Raw genomic sequence first — 18996 nt, 5'->3', positions numbered from 1 at the left:
ACCTTCTTTGACAAGCGTGTGAGCGCTTTATCCACTCTAGGGGATGTTTCCCAACGTGACCTATCCTCTGGCGGGAAAGGGTACGCCATTAGTAACCTCTTAGAAATTACCAGCTTCTTATCAGGGGAAGCCCACGCTTCTTCACACACTTCATTTAACTCCTCAGATGGAGGAAAAGCTACTGGTAGTTTTTTCTCTCCAAACATAATACCCTTTTTTGTGGTACCGGGGGTAACATCAGAAATGTGCAACACATTTTTCATTGCGTCAATCATGTAACGTGTGACCCTACTGGAAGTTACATTAGTCTCATCGTCGTCGACACTGGAGTCAGTATCCGTGTCGACATCTGTGTCTGCCATCTGAGGTAGCGGGCGTTTTAGAGCCCCTGATGGCTTTTGAGACGCCTGGGCAGGCACAGGCTGAGAAGCCGGCTGTCCCACATTAGGTATGTCGTCAAACCTTTTATGCAAGGAGTCGACACTGTCGCGTAATTCCTTCCACAGCACCATCCACTCAGGTGTCGACCCCGCAGGGGGTGACATCACATTTACAGGCATCTGCTCCGCCTCCACATAAGCCTCCTCATCAAACATGTCGACACAGCCGTACCGACACACCGCAAACACACAGGGAATGCTCTGACAGAGGACAGGACCCCACAAAGCCCTTTGGGGAGACAGAGAGAGAGTATGCCAGCACACACCAGAGCGCTATATAACACAGGGATCCCACTATAAATGAGTGTTTTCCCTTATAGCTGCTTTTTATATATCTATATATATATATCTATATATATATATATATATCTATATATATATATATATATATATATATATATATATATATCCTGCGCCTAAATTTAGTGGCCCCCCCCCCCTCTCTTTTTTTACCCTTCTGTAGGTTTCAGACTGCAGGGGAGAGCCAGGGAGCTTCCTTCCAGTGGAGCTGTGAGGGAAAAATGGCGCCAGTGTGCTACCTTGGTGAAGACCGAAGTCTTCTGCCGATTTTCCGGACCTCTTCATGCTTCTGGCTCTGTAAGGGGGACGGCGGCGCGGCTCCGGGAACGAACACCAAGGTCGGGTCCTGCGGTCGATCCCTCTGGAGCTAATGGTGTCCAGTAGCCTAAGAAGCCCAAACTACCACCCGTTAGGTAGGTTCGCTTCTTCTCCCCTTAGTCCCTCGCTGCAGTGAGTCTGTTGCCAGCAGATCTCACTGTAAAATAAAAAACCTAAATAAACTTTCTTTCTAGGAGCTCAGGAGAGCCCTAGTGTGCATCCAGCTCAGCCGGGCACAAGATTCTAACTGAAGTCTGGACGAGGGTCATAGTGGGAGGAGCCAGTGCACACCAGTTAGACCTAAAGCTTTCTTTATAGTTGTGCCCAGTCTCCTGCGGAGCCGCTATTCCCCCATGGTCCTTACGGAGTCCCAGCATCCACTTAGGACGTCAGAGAAATATAGAAATTTGTCAATTGACAGAAATTTAGAGTAAAAAGTTAAATTTGATACTTTTTATCTGCTGAATAGCACCTTAAGACCGTGTTCCTTAATTAGGATAGTTAGTTCACAATTGTGAGCAGGTAAATGTGTGAGTGTCCATGGTAGTGGAATTACCAGCCTTGTGTTCCTGATGAAGGGATCCGTAGCAATGGCTCCTGATGGAAACGGAACTCCATGCAATATTGATGGTATCCTGGTCCACAATAGGACCTTTGACAAAGGTGCCTGGAGCAGCGAAATGCGTCAGCTGATACTATATACGCTGCACCTAAAAAGACCTGTGTGACCCTTGTGCATTTGACAAGAGTGTGGAGAACTCTGCTGGTCATTCATCAATCCAGTGTTTGCTTACAAGCCATTACATATTGTACTGACTCGGAGGAGGCGACCATCTTTTCCAGCTAACGTATGCAAAGATGGATGGACACTCGAGTAGGTCGGAGCACCATTCGAAACATCTCCTAAAGTTTTCTCGCCTTGTCCTCTGGTAGGAACGCCTTCTGTTCCACAGTATCCAGCAACATCCCCAGGAACAGGAGCCGCTGAGTTGGCTCCACGTGGGACTTCTGTAAATTGAGAATCCACCCATGGTGTAACAGGAGTTGGATAGTGTGGTCGATATGGAGCAATAAAAGCTCCCTGGATCTTGCTTTTATCAGAAGGTCGTACAGGTAAGGGACTACATTGACCCCCTGGAACCAGCCCTGGAACATCATCTCAGTCATCACCTTCGTGAATACCCTCTGAGCTGTGGACAGGCCAAAGGGAAGGGCCTGGAACTGGTAGTGATTGTCCAGCAGGGCAAACTTCAGGTACACCTGATGAGGTGGCAAAATCGGAATATGAAGGTAGGCATCCTTGATATCCAAAGAAACCATGAATTCCTGTTCATCCAAGCCCGCAATCACTGCTCTCAAGGATTCCATTTTGAACTTGAAAACCTTCAGGTAAGGGTTCAAGGACTCTAGATTCATAATGGGCCTTACCGAACAGTCCGGCTTCAGTACCACTAACAGGTTGGAGTAATAACCCTTGCCGCGTTGTGGTATTGGTACTGGAACAATGACACTGGACCAACTTTAGGATGGCCTGTCGCAGCATAACCTGCGTATCCTCCAAAACTGGTAAGCTTGATTTGAAAATCGTTGGAGATGAGCACCGTCGAACTCCAGCTTGTAGCCCTGAGAAATAAGATCCCTGACACAAGTATCCTGGAAGTAATCTTCCCAGATGCAGCTGAAGTGATGCAGTCGAGCTCCCACCTCGAGATCTTCTCGGGGTGGGTGGGCACCGTCATGCTGAGGCCTTAGTGGAAGCAGAACTGCTTGACTGTTTCTGAGAACCGGTGTTTGCAGGTTTTCTTGTCTTACCTCTGGTGCATCTAGCCTCATTGGAGGCACTTCTGGCCCTAGAGCGAAATCTGTTAAACTGAAAGGACTGAATAGACGACCCCTGGTAGGAGCGTCTCGTCGGCGGGGAGAAACGTAGATTTCCCAGCAGTGACTTTGGAAATCCACGTGTCCAACTCAACCCCAAAGAGCCATTCCCCAGAAAAAGGGAGGGATTCCACATTGCGCTTTGATTCTGCGTCCGCTATCCACTGACGCAACCACAAAGCTCCTCGCGCCAACCCTGCCATGGAAGAAGTCCTAGCATTAATATTCCCCATCTCCTTGAGCGAGTCACACAGGACCCGTGTAGTGTCCTGAATGTGCTTGAGGAGAGTCACCATAGTAACCAGAGGCATAGCTCCAGAGAGGCCCTCCTGAATTTGAGTAGCCCACGTATGAATGGCATGGGTCATCCAGCAACCTGCTATGACCGGCCTTTGCGATACACCTGCTGCCATGTAAATAGATTTCAGAGTAGTCTATCTTTCTGTCCCCAGGATCCTTCATGGTAAAGGAGCCCGGGGCAGGCAGCACCGCCTTTTTGGACAGTCGAAAGACTGATACGTCAACCCCCGGGGGTTCTTCCCAGAATTTCCTACCTTCAGGAGCAAACGGGACAGTGCGAAAAAACTTTTATGGCACTTGATATTTTTTGTCTGGATTTTTCCAGGCTAATATAAATAGGTCATCTAACTGGAGAATCAGGGAAAGTGACATTAGACTTCTTTTGTGTAAAGAAAAACTACTGCTGTGACGCAGCGTCCTCTAGAGGGAGCTTTAACACGTCCCGTATAGCCAAAATGAGGGGTTCAATACCCTGAGCAGAATCGGAATCCCCACTAATGGGATCCCAAGTCCTCCCCATCCTCCTGTATATCCTCATCTGAATCGGAGAGTAGGGCAGGTAAACCACGCTTCTGTGGACCTACATGAGAGATGGCGGGCTGTGTAACATCTGCCCTAGCAACTAAGTCTGCAACAGCCTGTTGTAGTAGCTGAGTTTTCTGAACATTAGCAGTGAGTTGTGACGACATATCAGACATCATAGTTTTAAGAGCCCCTAGCCAGGAGGGCTCTGGACCCTCTCCCCCAGCCCCTTCACTGATTTGTGAAGATTGGCATGAAACAGAATCAGTAGATAAGGGAGAGAATCTGGTGTGGAATACACTACAGAGTTTGTGTTTACCCATGTTTACAGTAAACACAATGACATACACACAGACAGTAATACTTATTAAGCCTGCCCTTACTGTATGTGAGAGGAGACACACAGAGAAAGACACCAGAACACCCCTAGCTGCACAGCCCCAGTGAGGATGTCAGCTTATTGTATCACAGTGAAACACAAGTAATTTCTGTCCTGCAGATGACACAGATTGTGTACAATAGCGGCTCTCCCCCTTTGCAACACCCCGTACCAGTTTTCTTGGGAGACAGGAAGAGCTGAGTGTGCTTGTTACAGCTGTATTAAGCACAGGAAGGCGCCAAAATGCGTCTGGTCCTGCTCCGATGTAGCTCGGCCCCCCCAATGGCGCTGGAGCTACAGTGATTTTTATACTGGCAATGTCTCATGCTTAAAAACATCACACAAGTGCTAGCTTAAGCTATCTTGAGCCAGTTCACACGGGGGTATCTAGCGAGTCCCCCCCAGGAGGGTCCCGTATGCCACGCCTGCGCTCAGCCGCACTTTGAACCCCCCCACACACCTCCAGCGGTGCCCCCGGTTTGTACTCACCACAGACGACCTTCAGACACATGTTAGGGGTGTGCAGCGTGCTGCGAAGGCGCAGTGCCCCGCTGAACAAACAACCTCTTAGGACGGTGGTCCTGCAGCAGGGAAGCGGCTCTGACACCTTGCAAGGCCGGTGAGCGGATCCCCCCCCCCCCCTTACTCCCACGGTGCTGGTATGCTGTTGGCCAAACAGCATACCGAAAAGAATAAAAGTTTAAAAGAAATTGAAGAAAACTCTCTGGAGCTGCAGAGATGTGCATCCTCTCCTGAGGGCACTTTTTTCTAAACTGCCTGTGGGAGGGGGCATAGAGGGGAGGAGCCAGTACACCCAGGGACGAAATTTAAAGTACACCGGCTCCTTTGGACCCCGTCTATACCCCATCATACCAAGTCTCCCCAATATCCCTTATGGATGCTAGAGAAAAAAAAATGTTTCACCTTCTACTAAGTTATCCCTATGCTGCATAAATGAACCAATCCCTCACCTCTAGATATATGTGGCTCCTTTAATTTCTGTGTGCGGCTGGAGCCACACCAGTGTTTTAGAAGCAGCTTACATCTGTTATTTAAACACTCAAAACAAATGTATTCCCTAGGGAAAATGCTGCTTTGATACTTTAATAGCTTCTTTTGTGATAACCTAGAGCAGCGGTGACCAACCCGCGGCTCTTTATTCCACCCTATGCAACTTGGTCGGGTGCCGCGATCCGCCACGCTGCCCTGTTACTGCCATGGTACACTTCTTAGTGTTTGCTTCTAATGGCGCCGGCCCGTGAGCCAATCAGACCTCACGGACTGGCAGCCAAGGCTCCTGATCGGCTGCCGGACTGCGAACTTTGATTGGCTCACGGACCGGCGCCTAATTGGAGATGGACATCACCGCCGGAGCCTGAGGGGTAGGAGAGGCGCATGCTGTGCTCTCATCCCTGCCTGGTAGCAGGGGGAGGTGGAACATGTGTATCTGGCACTGGTGGGGGCGTGTACGTGTATCTGGCACTGGTGGGGGCGTGTACGTGTATCTGGCACTGGTGGGGGCGTGTACGTGTATCTGGCACTGGTGGGGGCGTGTACGTGTATCTGGCACTGGTGGGGGGTGTACGTGTATCTGGCACTGGTGGGGCGTGTACGTGTATCTGGCACTGGTGGGGGCGTGTACGTGTATCTGGCACTGGTGGGGCGTGTACGTGTATCTGGCACTGGTGGGGGCGTGTACGTGTATCTGGCACTGGTGGGGGCGTGTACGTGTATCTGGCACTGGTGGGGCGTGTAAGTGTATCTGGCACTGGTGGGGCGTGTAAGTGTATCTGGCACTGGTGGGGCGTGTACGTATATCTGGCACTGGTGGGGGCGTGTACGTGTATCTGGCACTGGTGGGGGCGTGTACGTGTATCTGGCACTGGTGGGGGCGTGTACGTGTATCTGGCACTGGTGGGGGCGTGTACGTGTATCTGGCACTGGTGGGGGCGTGTACGTGTATCTGGCACTGGTGGGGGCGTGTACGTGTATCTGGCACTGGTGGGGGCGTGTACGTGTATCTGGCACTGGTGGGGGCGTGTACGTGTATCTGGCACTGGTGGGGCGTGTACGTGTATCTGGCACTGGTGGGGCGTGTACGTGTATCTGGCACTGGTGGGGCGTGTACGTGTATCTGGCACTGGTGGGGCGTGTACGTGTATCTGGCACTGGTGGGGCGTGTACGTGTATCTGGCACTGGTGGGGCGTGTACGTGTATCTGGCACTGGTGGGGGCGTGTACGTGTATCTGGCACTGGTGGGGGCGTGTACGTGTATCTGGCACTGGTGGGGGCGTGTACGTGTATCTGGCACTGGTGGGGGCGTGTACGTGTATCTGGCACTGGTGGGGGCGTGTACGTGTATCTGGCACTGGTGGGGGCGTGTACGTGTATCTGGCACTGGTGGGCGCGTGTACGTGTATCTGGCACTGGTGGGCGCGTGTACGTGTATCTGGCACTGGTGGGCGCGTGTACGTGTATCTGGCACTGGTGGGCGCGTGTACGTGTATCTGGCACTGGTGGGCGCGTGTACGTGTATCTGGCACTGTGGGGGCGTATACGTGTATCTGGCACTGTGGGGGCGTATACGTGTATCTGGCACTGTGGGGGCGTATACGTGTATCTGGCACTGTGGGGGGCGTATACGTGTATCTGGCACTGTGGGGGCGTATACGTGTATCTGGCACTGGTGGGGACGTGTACGTGTATCTGGCACTGGTGGGGGCATATACGTGTATCTGGCACTGGTGGGGGCATATACGTGTATCTGGCACTGGTGGGGGCATATACGTGTATCTGGCACTGGTGGGGGCATATACGTGTATCTGGCACTGGTGGGGGCATATACGTGTATCTGGCACTGTGGGGGCGTGTACGTGTATCTGGCACTGTGGGGGCGTGTACGTGTATCTGGCACTGTGGGGGCGTGTACGTGTATCTGGCACTGTGGGGGCGTGTACGTGTATCTGGCACTGTGGGGGCGTGTACGTGTATCTGGCACTGTGGGGGCGTGTACGTGTATCTGGCACTGTGGGGGCGTGTACGTGTATCTGGCACTGTGGGGGCGTGTACGTGTATCTGGCACTGTGGGGACGTATACGTGTATCTGGCACTGGTGGGGGAGTGTACGTGTATCTGGCACTGTGGGGACGTATACGTGTATCTGGCACTGTGGGGGCATACGTGTATCTGGTACTATAGGGGCATACGTGTATCTGGTACTATGGGGGCATACGTGTATCTGGCACTGGCGGATATGTGTATGGCACTGTGGCGTTTTTATATGTATCTGGCACTGTACTGGGGCATTATATGTATGTGGCATTGTACAACATGACTAGAAACGGGGTTATGACTAAAGGCCATACTCCTACAAACATCATACAGAAAGGTGTGCACACAAAAATGGGGTGTGGCTTTGGAACAACTAGGCCACGCCCCATTTTGTGCGCGCGCCTTTGTCACACGCATGATAGTGGCTCTTACCCTGGACTACAGATCTTTTCTAGCTCTTTGCCTCTGACTGGCTGGCCACCCCTGACCTAGAGCCTCTGTGGCAGCAGACTGGCTTCATTCCATTCGCTGTGATTCTACAGTGATCCTTACTATAACAGATTTATGATGAATTTGTACCGATTCATTAACCTCTAGAATTCATCTGAACCTATTAGCCCACTGCTACCAATCACACATATGTATTCTTACATTATTTTATTGCACCCATTTCCATTACATGTGAATGCACCAGCTCTACAAGTGCTGCAAAATGTAATATCTGATGGGGGGAGTGAAGCGCATCATTTTGTCTCATTTATAAATACTGCATGCAGTGTCTGTTAGCATTTTGGAAACCAATGCTGTTAAGCGGGCGCACAAAACGCTGCTTTCAAATACAGGTGTGACAGCAGTTTATGTATTGTTCTTTACCACTACATTAAACTGTGATTTGAGCATAACAGGCTGACGTATGCTGTCTGCCGGTATGAAGTTCTGCTAGGGATACAACATGCTGTAAATTGAGAAATCTTGGGGACACACAATGAAATAAGCAGAAGAGTTACTTTACAGTGCGGCGGGTTGATTCTCGGTAGTTTAGGGCGAAGCAGAGGCCAGTTTGGGACAACAATGGTAGTTGCGGTGCTAGTGTGATACACTAGAACCGAGAATAGCAGATTAGTGCTTTGTGTGGCGGGGTGGGCTAGTACAATAGTTTAAGTGTGGTGTATCTGGATGATAACTTGTAGCCTGTGAACAGAAGCAATGAAAACATCAAGAGATAAGATTAGCTTCAGGTCCCATCACAATGTTTGCCCCCCTGATAGGCTTCTTGACCTGCTTATACTGTAAATTAGCCATTGGACTTTCATTATATACGTCCTTCCTTAGCAGAATACTTTTACAAATGTGTAAGTGGAGCAAGTTTAATATGTAAATATGGCAGATGCCAGTTGTGGCCTTTGTCGTGACACATCTGTAATGAGACTTGGGTACATGAACGGTGTTTGGTGCTGGATAAGACAAGCCACATATGGAACATCAAGCATAAAGAATGTAATGTTTGGGCCTAATGTAACATCCTGCAGAGGACCCTAAAGGCTGACAAGCTAACCATCATTAACTTTTAACAAATAAAATAAACAGCCCAACCCCAAAAACCACATGTGGAAAAAAACCTAAACATACATATAAAATAATCTTACCATAATATCTATTAAAACAGGCCCAGACAAACTTATAATTTTGTGTTGCTTTGTTTACAACGGCCCCTAGACAGCTCACACAATGTTGTACTACCTGAAAGGAAGAAAGACAAAAAGATTAGAGAAATATGAAGAGTAAAAAAAAAAAAAAGTCCAAATAGAGAATAATTAACATCTAGGTCTGCATGGACACTAATGCTACAACTTAGGAAAAGAGAACAAATTTGTTCTGTTAGTGTGTACGTAACTGTGCAACTGCCAGACACATAAATGTCCAATGAGACACAGAAGATGCAAGCAGGAGAGCGGTTCCTTACCGTCATGCCATATTTGATGATGAGCTTCATGAGATCCTCCTCCATAGTGGCCAGGAAGGTCTCACTGGGGTGCTCCATTAGTGGCACAACCAGCTCCAAGATCTTGGCAACGTTGCATATTACCATGAAATCATTCTGAGTCTAAAGAAAATAAATAAAACACGTTAATGGATTGCAACTCCAAAGCCAGTAAAGTAGTGCAATAAGCAGGTCCGCAGACCCTTTACCGCTTACTGACTGGGTACTTTGTAGTTCTGTGACCAGACATCTTACAATTATATGGTGTGTTTAAATATATTTTTTAGTTATGTTAATTTTTCCCCCATAACAGACCGGACTATCGTGACATCATAGCTGCCAGTGTGCAGCAGTCATTGCTTTGTGCTATGACAATACAGCGTATAGAATTAAAAACCCAGACTAACCCTATGTACAAAATATCACACCGTGTGGCATTGTCACGACATGTACTTCTGATACAGGTAGTACATCGGGTTGAGCCTACGACACTAGTGCTTCAAGCAGCCAGTAGGCCTGAAAGCTGGAGGTAGGGGGGATGGGCAATCAGACTCACTCTGCAACATGGCTGCTTGTTCGTCATCACTATCATGTATTTGAAAGGTTCCACAAAACCCTGCAGCGCTGGACAGTCAAAGTAACAACTTGCACAAACTATAATCGCACAGAAAAAATAGAACCAGTACATACAAAGCTGACAAAAGTGGTACAGACACGAGACAAAGGGTAGCTAATGCTCTGCTCGCAAGAGCGTACCATCTAGAGATCTTTGTGAAGGAGCCAGGGAGCTACTTCTCCAAGACAGTATGGCAAGTCACCAGCTGTTTGTATTGGTTTTCTTATAACCGCACAGCCATAACAAAATCTGGTGCAGAACATTCACACTGTACATAAAATATTCGGGTACAGTGTTACCACTCCCAATGCACACTGGGTACGATTTTAAAACCTCCTTTCATGTCTCCTCTAATAGAGGCAACTTAATGGAGAGGCAGTCAACCACTGACTTCCACGCAGCGAGATGCGAGACACGGAATACTTACACTACATTTAGTGGTAAGGTACGGCTGCATGGTCATTGCGTGTTTCACCATCAGCTGAGGCCTGATCTTGCTGAATAAGAACAGAGTGGTAATGCAAGCCACCAAGCGACCCGAGTTCACACCTTTGTTGTCGGAATCTGCAAAAAAAAAAAAAAAATATATCAAAAATGTAGATGGATTACAAGGGCTTGAACTACTAATCTAAGTTAAGCACTAGAGGATGAATAACTTGTATACAAAGCAAGTCAACACACCAGCCATAGACTCCTCATACTTGAGAATGTGTTCTACCAGGTTGTCAACCAACTGAGTACAGGCTTTCTTCACAGGCTTGTATGAGGCATCTTCTTCTGATTTTAAAAGCTGGCGATGAAAACAAAATGACAACATGATTGTTATTAAAAGCAGGTGAGGTTTACAGCAATTATGTCCTGAACAGCTCTCTCATGTACTCACATTCTGAAGAAGTTGTTCAAACCAGTCATAGCCCGTGTCCCTGCACGCTGCAACCTAGAAACAGCACAGCCAATGTCAGGATAATGCAGCATATATACATGTATTTATCTACTGATCTACAACGCAAATCGCTCACCACATCTGTTATGTTCAGGATCTTCCTGGTCATTGCAACTTTATCATTCTGGGGGGTTGGTGAGAACCAGAGTTTCTGGAATGTTTCATTAACTAGTTTCTAAAGTAGAGAAATTATATGAAATGTTTAAACAATTATTGACTCGTATAACCAGGAGCATTGTTCAGCACATGACTAGAACCGTACTTTTTGCTAAAAATGTACACAATTTTGCTTAAAGTCTGGTATCACAGCAATAAAGTGTGATCGGCATTTTGGGCAGAGCACTGCATGAGTGGCCAGAGCTCGGCACTAAGGGCAGGGCACTGCTCGGGTGGCCAGAGCTCGGCACTAAGGGCAGGGCACTGCTCGGGTGGCCAGAGCTCGGCACTGCTCGGGTGGCCAGAGCTCGGCACTAAGGGCAGGGCACTGCTCGGCTGGCCAGAGCTCGACACAAAATTTGAAAAACATCTTGCGTCATTTATAATGATAACAGTGGAGACTGGGGAGCATGAAGTTTTTTTTTGTAACCAGCAAAAAGCTGATCACCCTTCAAACTTGCACATCCCACTTACGCACAATACTAAGCTCTTGCCAAGAGGTGACAGAAAAGGTAATGAGGAACCAGCATCAAGAATAAAAGGGAGTAAAAACGTAACTTTGCACATTTCCTAAATTCAAGCAAGTCTGGAGCTACAGTTTATGCCAATGTATACACAGGAACAGACATTAAAATGGGTCATCCAGATCATGCCTGTCCTACCTTAATGCCCTCTTCATCGTTGACTCTGCGGATCATCTTGACACACATCTCCGTGATTTTTGGAAACGTTGGTTGCTCTAAGCAGATATCTCGCAAGATCTTTATTACCCTCTTCCTTACACTAATACCAGTGTCCTGTATAAAAAGGCAAATGCATATAAATGCCAAATTCTGTTTTGGCCTTAACAATAAAACACACAAAAACTCCCCAACTAAAAGCATATTTATGGGCAGTGTGGCTGTATGGAAATCACTGAAGGTAAATGCACAGGAGTTTTGTACTCCTACTTCCGTTAAATACTTTGTGGAACTTCGGAACTTGCGGATATAGAGCTCAACCAGGTGTACGACATTTAATCTAAACAATATCATCTGCATGGGGAAGTTGGAAACCCCTCCAACTTCTATATTCCAACTCTGTGGAGAATTTTACAGAACTACAAAATAAAAGGCGAGTGTGAATTGTCCTCCAATAGTTTCAGAGAACCCCATTGCGTATGGTGGGTACACTATAAAGTTGCAGTGCACACCACCTTCCATCCAAAACCTGTCTCTGCACACAAAAATATAAAACTTGCAAAAACTTAATAAACATAATCACAGAGGACCAAATGGCTTCTAACACAGCTGTGTAATTGTAGCTCCATGACGTAAGGCCAGAAGACTCTTCACCGATGTGGTAGAGATGGTGCCTAACCCATAAATAAGACTGTCGAAGCAATAATCATTCTACCAATCGCTTGCTTCAAAGCAGACCAACCACAATGTGGACATTATAAAGAACCTCAAAAATACTATAAACACAGTCTTCAACTTTCTGACATCCAACTAGCAAAATAATTTCTTCTCCAGAAAGCAGGGAACAAGCCATATCGGAGAATTCAATTGTTGTTGCGCTCCCTCTCCACCATCTAAAAGGACAGGCCGATATTCAAACGTTTTGCCGATCAGGTGCAAGTAACTACACAGCCATTATTTTTCGCTCATGTTACACCTAATGCACCAGGATTAGACGCATAGAGCAGAATTCAAATGTTTTTCCGCCGGCAGCCAGCACATAGCATCCAAACGGAGTTATTCAATTCAATTGTAGCTCCGTTCAGGCGCGATTGCTGCCAGTGTCTGCATTTCAGCTCACAACCTCCAGGGCCGCTGAGCTGAAATGCACATAAAGTGACCAATTTGGGCACCCAAACTGCACTTTTCACGATCGCACCCAGCACTTTGGTCAGGTTTAACTACTTTACATGGCTATACCCGACCACTATGGGCGCGACCAGGGCATTCAAAAATATCAATTGAATATCGCCCCCCTTGATCTCCCGTCACTTTAGATGGGAAATTGGGCGCTATAATCTATTGAATATAGCCCATACTGGGGGGATTGTTTGAAATGTTGGTTGGGTGTCTGTTTTTCCCTATTTTCCTATTAGATAGGAAAAAACAGACAGCAAACTGACTTTTCAAGCAATTGAATACCCCCACTGAATTTAATGTTTTCAGGTGTCTAGACCTTAAATACCACCTCATGCTGAAGCATGGTTTTTTTTGGGGTACAACAAGCGTAATTAACAATACAGTTGCATTCGATTGGCAAAACAACTGAATACCTCTGCTGAGCGCCCATTACTTACTGGTGCACCCTTCTCTTTTTGCAATAAAACCGAAATTGCATCTAACATAACTAGTCCTTGAAGAATCACTCAACCTTGTGGTTCAGCAGAGACACCATCATGAGAACATCTAGCTGACCCCCACTTCTATACAACCTGCTGAAAAACGTCTCTAGGATGCCGGGGATGTATGTGGAGAAAACCAGTCTACCAGTATTCCGATCTGGTATGAATGCAGCAAATATCGCCAAAATTTTTGTTCCAGCAATCGCATGATCTTGTTGGCTTCCTTCATTGCAAGTGAGCTCTTGATGCTTCCATGATTACTGATGTATACTACAGCCAAGGCACGGTCTTACTCTTCGAGAGTCATACAGCATGGAACGGAACAGTAAAGTAAGCTTCAACTGGTGTCAACCACAATGCCGTCCCTATCCGTGGTCGTATTGAGCAGCAACTACTGTGATTAGTAATGGGTAAGGGTTGCATCATGGAACTCTACGTCACCTTTACGTCGGCCTTCTTCAGGCATTATAAAGCCACCAAAGATGTATAAATGCAGCTGAACTGCCATAGGCAGCCAGTGTAGACAACACCCATCCTGACAAACAAGGGGGCATAGTGAGGGAGGAGTTACAGAATGTGTGCAAACACTACTGGTTGAGTTGCTGTAACCCAGGGTTACTAATGCCCCACAAATTGTATGAACAGAGAATTCAATGAATCTCATATGCACTGTACTTAGAAGAAAGTGGTCGCACAGTTATCCTGTGAAGTTCAGTTGGGTCACATTAGTAAAATAAGGTAAATGAAGAAAAGCAAATGTTTGTGTCATAACTGGAGACTCACCAGAATCCTCTCAACCAGCATTTCGTAATACTGCTCGGCAAGCTGAGGCCTACACAGCACAAATCGTCCCAATAACTCCACCGCTGCTTCTCGCACACTGGTCGAGTTGTCCATCAGCCTGCCATGAACGCCTCTCTGCATATCCAACTGTAGGGGGACCACAGGAGTTACACACAGCAATAGAGAGCGAGGGGGTAAGTTCTGAGTAAAACAATTACTGGACATACCCTGGCAAGTATGCTTGGATCTACAGCTACCACTTCAGACAAACACTTCATGGCTTTCGTTCGGACTGCAATTGCATTCTCCCCTAGTACCCGCAGAATCTGGAACAGGACAAAATAGGTGCAGCACTCAGATAAAAGGAAGGAAGCAAGCAAGACACAGGACAAAACATTTTACATAGAAACACAGATGTTGGAGCAGATGAGAATCTCTTTAGCCCATCTAGTCTGCCCTTCCAGGAACTCAACTACAGAAGACAGCTACATTGATAAAGTTATAGTATTTCGATAGCGGAATTGTCATACAATTGAGGATATGAAAGGAAGAAAACATAGAAAAGCTTTATAAAACGGATTCTTGTGCATATGCTACTAATTTATAAACCCAGATTAGAAAACCAAGCCAAACAGACTCTCAAGAGGCCGATTCAACTGCTTTTCCCACGGCTGCCACTAGAGGGCGCCCAATGGCAGCAATTACATCTTTCTGCCGTTTAGGCGTCCAGCAGCCGCAGAGGACACCCCATCGTACTAGATTCCCCAATATCCCTTATGGATGCTAGAGAAGTGTGTGGAAACTCTGCACTACCGTTTGGACGCCCAAAGCAGGGTGTTCAGACAGGTTTAGCCATTTTAGGCGGCTAGACGCGTTCTGTTTGGGAGCACCAAGCACATGGGCTACCTAACACAAGTGAATTGTAACAATTGTTTAGCAGTTTAGACTGGATATTTAGACGCCCAAAACAAGTGAATCGGTTCCTTAATATTTGATGGCATTTCAGTTAGGTGAATTTGACAAGGGCCAGGTCACCTGAAGTGGGTGAGGCTCGACCCTAGCAAACAGGACTAGACTACGAGATGAGTGTGTTGATTCTGTGGGAAACCGTGACCTGTCCACCTGTGTATTTATGTTAGCGAGGACAGGACTCAATGTGAGGAAGACAGACAAGATGGATTTCCCCTCTACTGCCTTTCAATGCCTAGATATTTGTTTGCCATTTTTTTCCATATTGAATTTCTATATAAAAGCACTATTAATATGGCAGCAGCTACACAACTTAAATCAAATCCTTATCACCAACCCACTGAGGGACACTGGACCAATGCTTTGTGCTCCACCCTGTAATATATTGCCCACCCAGCAGGGACTGTTATTTTACTATACTAGAACCACAGGACACTGCCAGAGAGAGAACAATTGCGAAAAGCATTGTTTCTCTTCCGTCCACTTGGGGGGCACTGGACCATGGAGATGACCCAGAACTGTCCCTTTATTTTACTGCAACACCCCTATACCGACATCAAGTCTGCAAAAATGTGTAAAAACTCCCAAATAATGGCTCCATTACACTCTGCTTAAGTACATATACGAGAAGGGGAGAAACAAAGGGATCTATAGTCAAATGCGAGGGGAACATATGTTCACCTAGGTATCTAGGGCTACTCAGGTAGGATGGAAGAGGGAGAATGCTACTGGTGGGCAAGAGAGAATATAAGGGTGATTAGAATATGCCACAGGGATGGGGGAACAATGTCTGGGATCACCAACATTATTGGGTGGGGGGGGAGAATGCTAAATTATAGGAAGGGGATGACGATACAAAGAACATTTAAATCTGCCCACAGGGTGGCGCTAGACATCCATTAGCCGAAATGCTTGCATAATATTATTTAAAACGCTTATAGGTATTTAATTCATTTTTGGAAAAAAAACAATTGTGAAAGAAAAAAAAAAAGTACCAGTAAGAAAACTTCCATTTAAATTCGGCCAGAAAAATAGTTTTTTTTTTTTTTTTTATAAATGAGACCTCCAAACAATTATATAACGCGTTGTTGAAATCTGCCCTAATATTTACCTGGGTCAAATAAATATCAAAGCTCTGGGCAAACGGCCTCATGGAGGCCAAGTATCGCACAATCAAACATGCATCATCGTAGTCGACGGTGTCAGAACTTGACCTATGGTAAAACATTGAAAATAAAACAGTTACGATACTGTAATAAACTGAAACTAGTGACATGAAAACTACTTCTGAGCCTTACTTCAAAGTGCTAAACTGTGATGGCGCTGCTCTAATGATGCCACGAAGGAACTTTTTGCGCTTTTCTGCTCGCCGCATAATGTCTCCCGTGGACTCAACCTCTTTTGCGTGGTGCGTTCCTTCTGAGTCTTCATCCTTCTGGGATTTCATGGCTTTCTCCGTCTCCATTGTAGTGTCACGGAACCACTGAGCTATATAAAACTTCCGAGAAAACTGAAGCAAAGGAGACAGCAAGTTATGTTTTACTGCATAACATACATCTAACCGAAGGTTACATTATTACACTATTATTCTACTAGAGGCCAGACACGTCCCTGTTAAGTAACAGAACTGGTCAAACAACACTTACCACTAAAGATGGGTCCGTCTCTGTGTTCTCCTCCAGATAGTCTAATAAAGCCTTCTGCAGCTGCTGAATCTCATCATCACCCTCAGATGACTGCAGTGATGGAAGCCGGAGAATACACATATTAAAGACCTTACACAGACTAGAATATAAACAGAACAACGCTGTCTCTAGGTAACATTCGTTCTGGGAGCCCAACTCTTCTAGGACTGAAGGGAAACGGATAGTAGAATGCAACACCAAGGTAGTACAGCTAACAATTTTACTTACGGACTAGTCCAGGCATTGCCAACCTGTACCTCTCCAGTTGTTGTGAAACTACAAGTCCCAGCATGCCCTGTCACGGTTTTGCTATAAGGGAAAGCTAAAACTGTGGCAGGGTATGCTGGGATGTGCAGCTGGAGAGACTCAAGGGCCCCATACACTACTGCGACATGTCCGACCGTCATGTCGCAGCCGCTCTCCCCGGCGGCAGGATCGCCCAAGATACATCGTATGCTGTCCTTCTGCATACGATATATCTTGGGCGCGGGAACGCGCATCGGATCGGAAACACCTCCAAAATGCCCGATTTCACCCAATATATCCGAACGAATGCCAAAAATCGGATGAAATCGGGCATTATCGTTCTAGTGTATGGGGCCCTTTAGGTTGACCAGGCCTGCACTAGTCCATTTCAGTATAATAAAGACACAAAGACGTGCCCAGCCGAAAGCTGCTTTCGGATAGAATTAACACAGAACCCATAACTGCCTGGTAAAACCTCCAAACCAAATAAATCTTCACAATGCACTATGAAGAGCGCAGACCTCTGGCCAGTCTCTCACACACCAAAATGAAGAGAAGGGTATGAGAATTTACGGTTAACAAATGGCCACTTCAAATTGCAAGTTTATGACTCCAAACGTAACTCCAATCATGGAAAGATCAAATCTATTTCCGAGGGCAGGCTGCTTTATTCAAATACCACAGGTGAGAAAATATACACAATGTGTGTAGGAAAAAGTAGAGAAGAAAACGCATCGGTAACATGGCCATGGCTTGGAGAGATGCTCTAGGTGTCATGATCTCTCTTCCTATAGGGTATATAAAGCTTTGGTTTCCTGCCGACCCTGTGAGGGACATAAGATTACAGTATACAGCAATCTAAAATCACTGTACCGATGAGTACAAGATAATGCAGTGTCCGTAAGGTTCCTGATCGCACGCAAAGACGCATTTCATTGAAGAAACAGACCCGAGTCTCCTACCTGTTTTAAGATTCTGTTTATTGATCCTTGGTCCATCTTGCTGGTAACGGCATCCTTCCTGAGCCGCGCAGCCACCGTACCCAAGTAATCCAGTGAGGCTACACGTAGCGCCATCTCTGTTGACTTGTTACTGAATTGATGGACCTAGAAGTAATAACATCAGCATAAATGTGTCTGGTAATTCTGCATAAAGAAATAACATATGGACCCCAGCACATCGACCGTCACTAACATCAATTATTTTTCACCAAAGAGAATTAACACAAAATATGCCCTAAGAAAGAAAACAAACATTTAAAAGCATTACCAAGAGTCGCCCCAACAAGCTCAGCAAGAGCTCGGCTGCTGGCCACTCAGGCTTGTTCACAGTAGATAGAAGGTCCTGTACAAAGTTCTCAAACAGTGGCCGGTAGTCCTCCTCCCCCTGCTTGCTCCCACACCTAAGATAAATAAATACCGCACATGAAAAAAGACGCACAATGATGCCCAATGACCACTGACAACAATGAAGTGTCCTGCTTACTTTTTGAGAAAAATGGACAGAAAATTCTGTGCGGTCCTCATGGCGGTTTCATACGAGTTGGTGATGAAAACATCCTGATCAATCTGAAAGCACAAGGACAGGTTGCTGAACGTGCGAAGAGCGTTTTGAAACGCACAGTATTTCAGGAAAATCTGCATCATCTTACTTTCTTGTTGGACTCTTCTTCTGGATTATCCCTATCTGATGGTAGGTGCACCACACACTGTATTAGCTGAAGAACCAGCGCAGTTACCATCTGGATGTACATAGCTTCCCCATCATCATCGCTGCTGTTTAACCTGTTGGCGCATACAAGCAATCAGAAGTGCATGCAAACAGACACACGATGGCACATATAGGAATTCACTTGTTGAAACTTACGACTGGTACATCAGCTTTCCATGAATACAGTAATCTCTGATCAGATGACAATATGCAAAGTTCAGAACAAAAGACGTGACCCATTACCTTGGTGTAACTGCCAGAAAGCAATGGCACAGTTCACTACAAAGAAACGTAGAATTTGATGGCAGGGAAGAACCACTTGGCCCATCTAGTCTGCCACTTTTTCAACCTTATTGATACCTCAAACCCTATTAGAG

At 46.4% G+C, this 18996-nt stretch overlaps 1 protein-coding gene across 4 annotated transcripts in view; it reads right to left on the bottom strand.

The window, feature by feature from the left end:
- The window catches only part of NIPBL (NIPBL cohesin loading factor), a 319095-nt gene that overhangs the window by 133375 nt on the left and 166724 nt on the right, over positions 1-18996 (bottom strand). For all 4 annotated transcript variants that reach the window (XM_063961101.1, XM_063961110.1, XM_063961082.1 and 1 more), the window contains exons 21-36: positions 18561-18693; positions 18395-18477; positions 18179-18311; positions 17872-18015; positions 16625-16714; positions 16277-16488; positions 16090-16192; positions 14237-14335; positions 14010-14156; positions 11548-11682; positions 10806-10904; positions 10670-10723; positions 10468-10576; positions 10214-10350; positions 9153-9293; positions 8836-8929 (exon numbers count right to left, since the gene is read on the bottom strand). In XM_063961101.1, coding sequence (XP_063817171.1) covers positions 8836-8929; positions 9153-9293; positions 10214-10350; positions 10468-10576; positions 10670-10723; positions 10806-10904; positions 11548-11682; positions 14010-14156; positions 14237-14335; positions 16090-16192; positions 16277-16488; positions 16625-16714; positions 17872-18015; positions 18179-18311; positions 18395-18477; positions 18561-18693 — 1913 coding nt within the window. The remainder of the gene's footprint in view (positions 1-8835; positions 8930-9152; positions 9294-10213; positions 10351-10467; positions 10577-10669; positions 10724-10805; positions 10905-11547; positions 11683-14009; positions 14157-14236; positions 14336-16089; positions 16193-16276; positions 16489-16624; positions 16715-17871; positions 18016-18178; positions 18312-18394; positions 18478-18560; positions 18694-18996) is intronic.

Source organism: Pseudophryne corroboree, chromosome 1, assembly GCF_028390025.1.
Source record: "Pseudophryne corroboree isolate aPseCor3 chromosome 1, aPseCor3.hap2, whole genome shotgun sequence".
NCBI classification, from domain to species: Eukaryota; Metazoa; Chordata; class Amphibia; order Anura; family Myobatrachidae; genus Pseudophryne; species Pseudophryne corroboree.
This window is presented reverse-complemented; position numbering and strand designations above follow the sequence as displayed.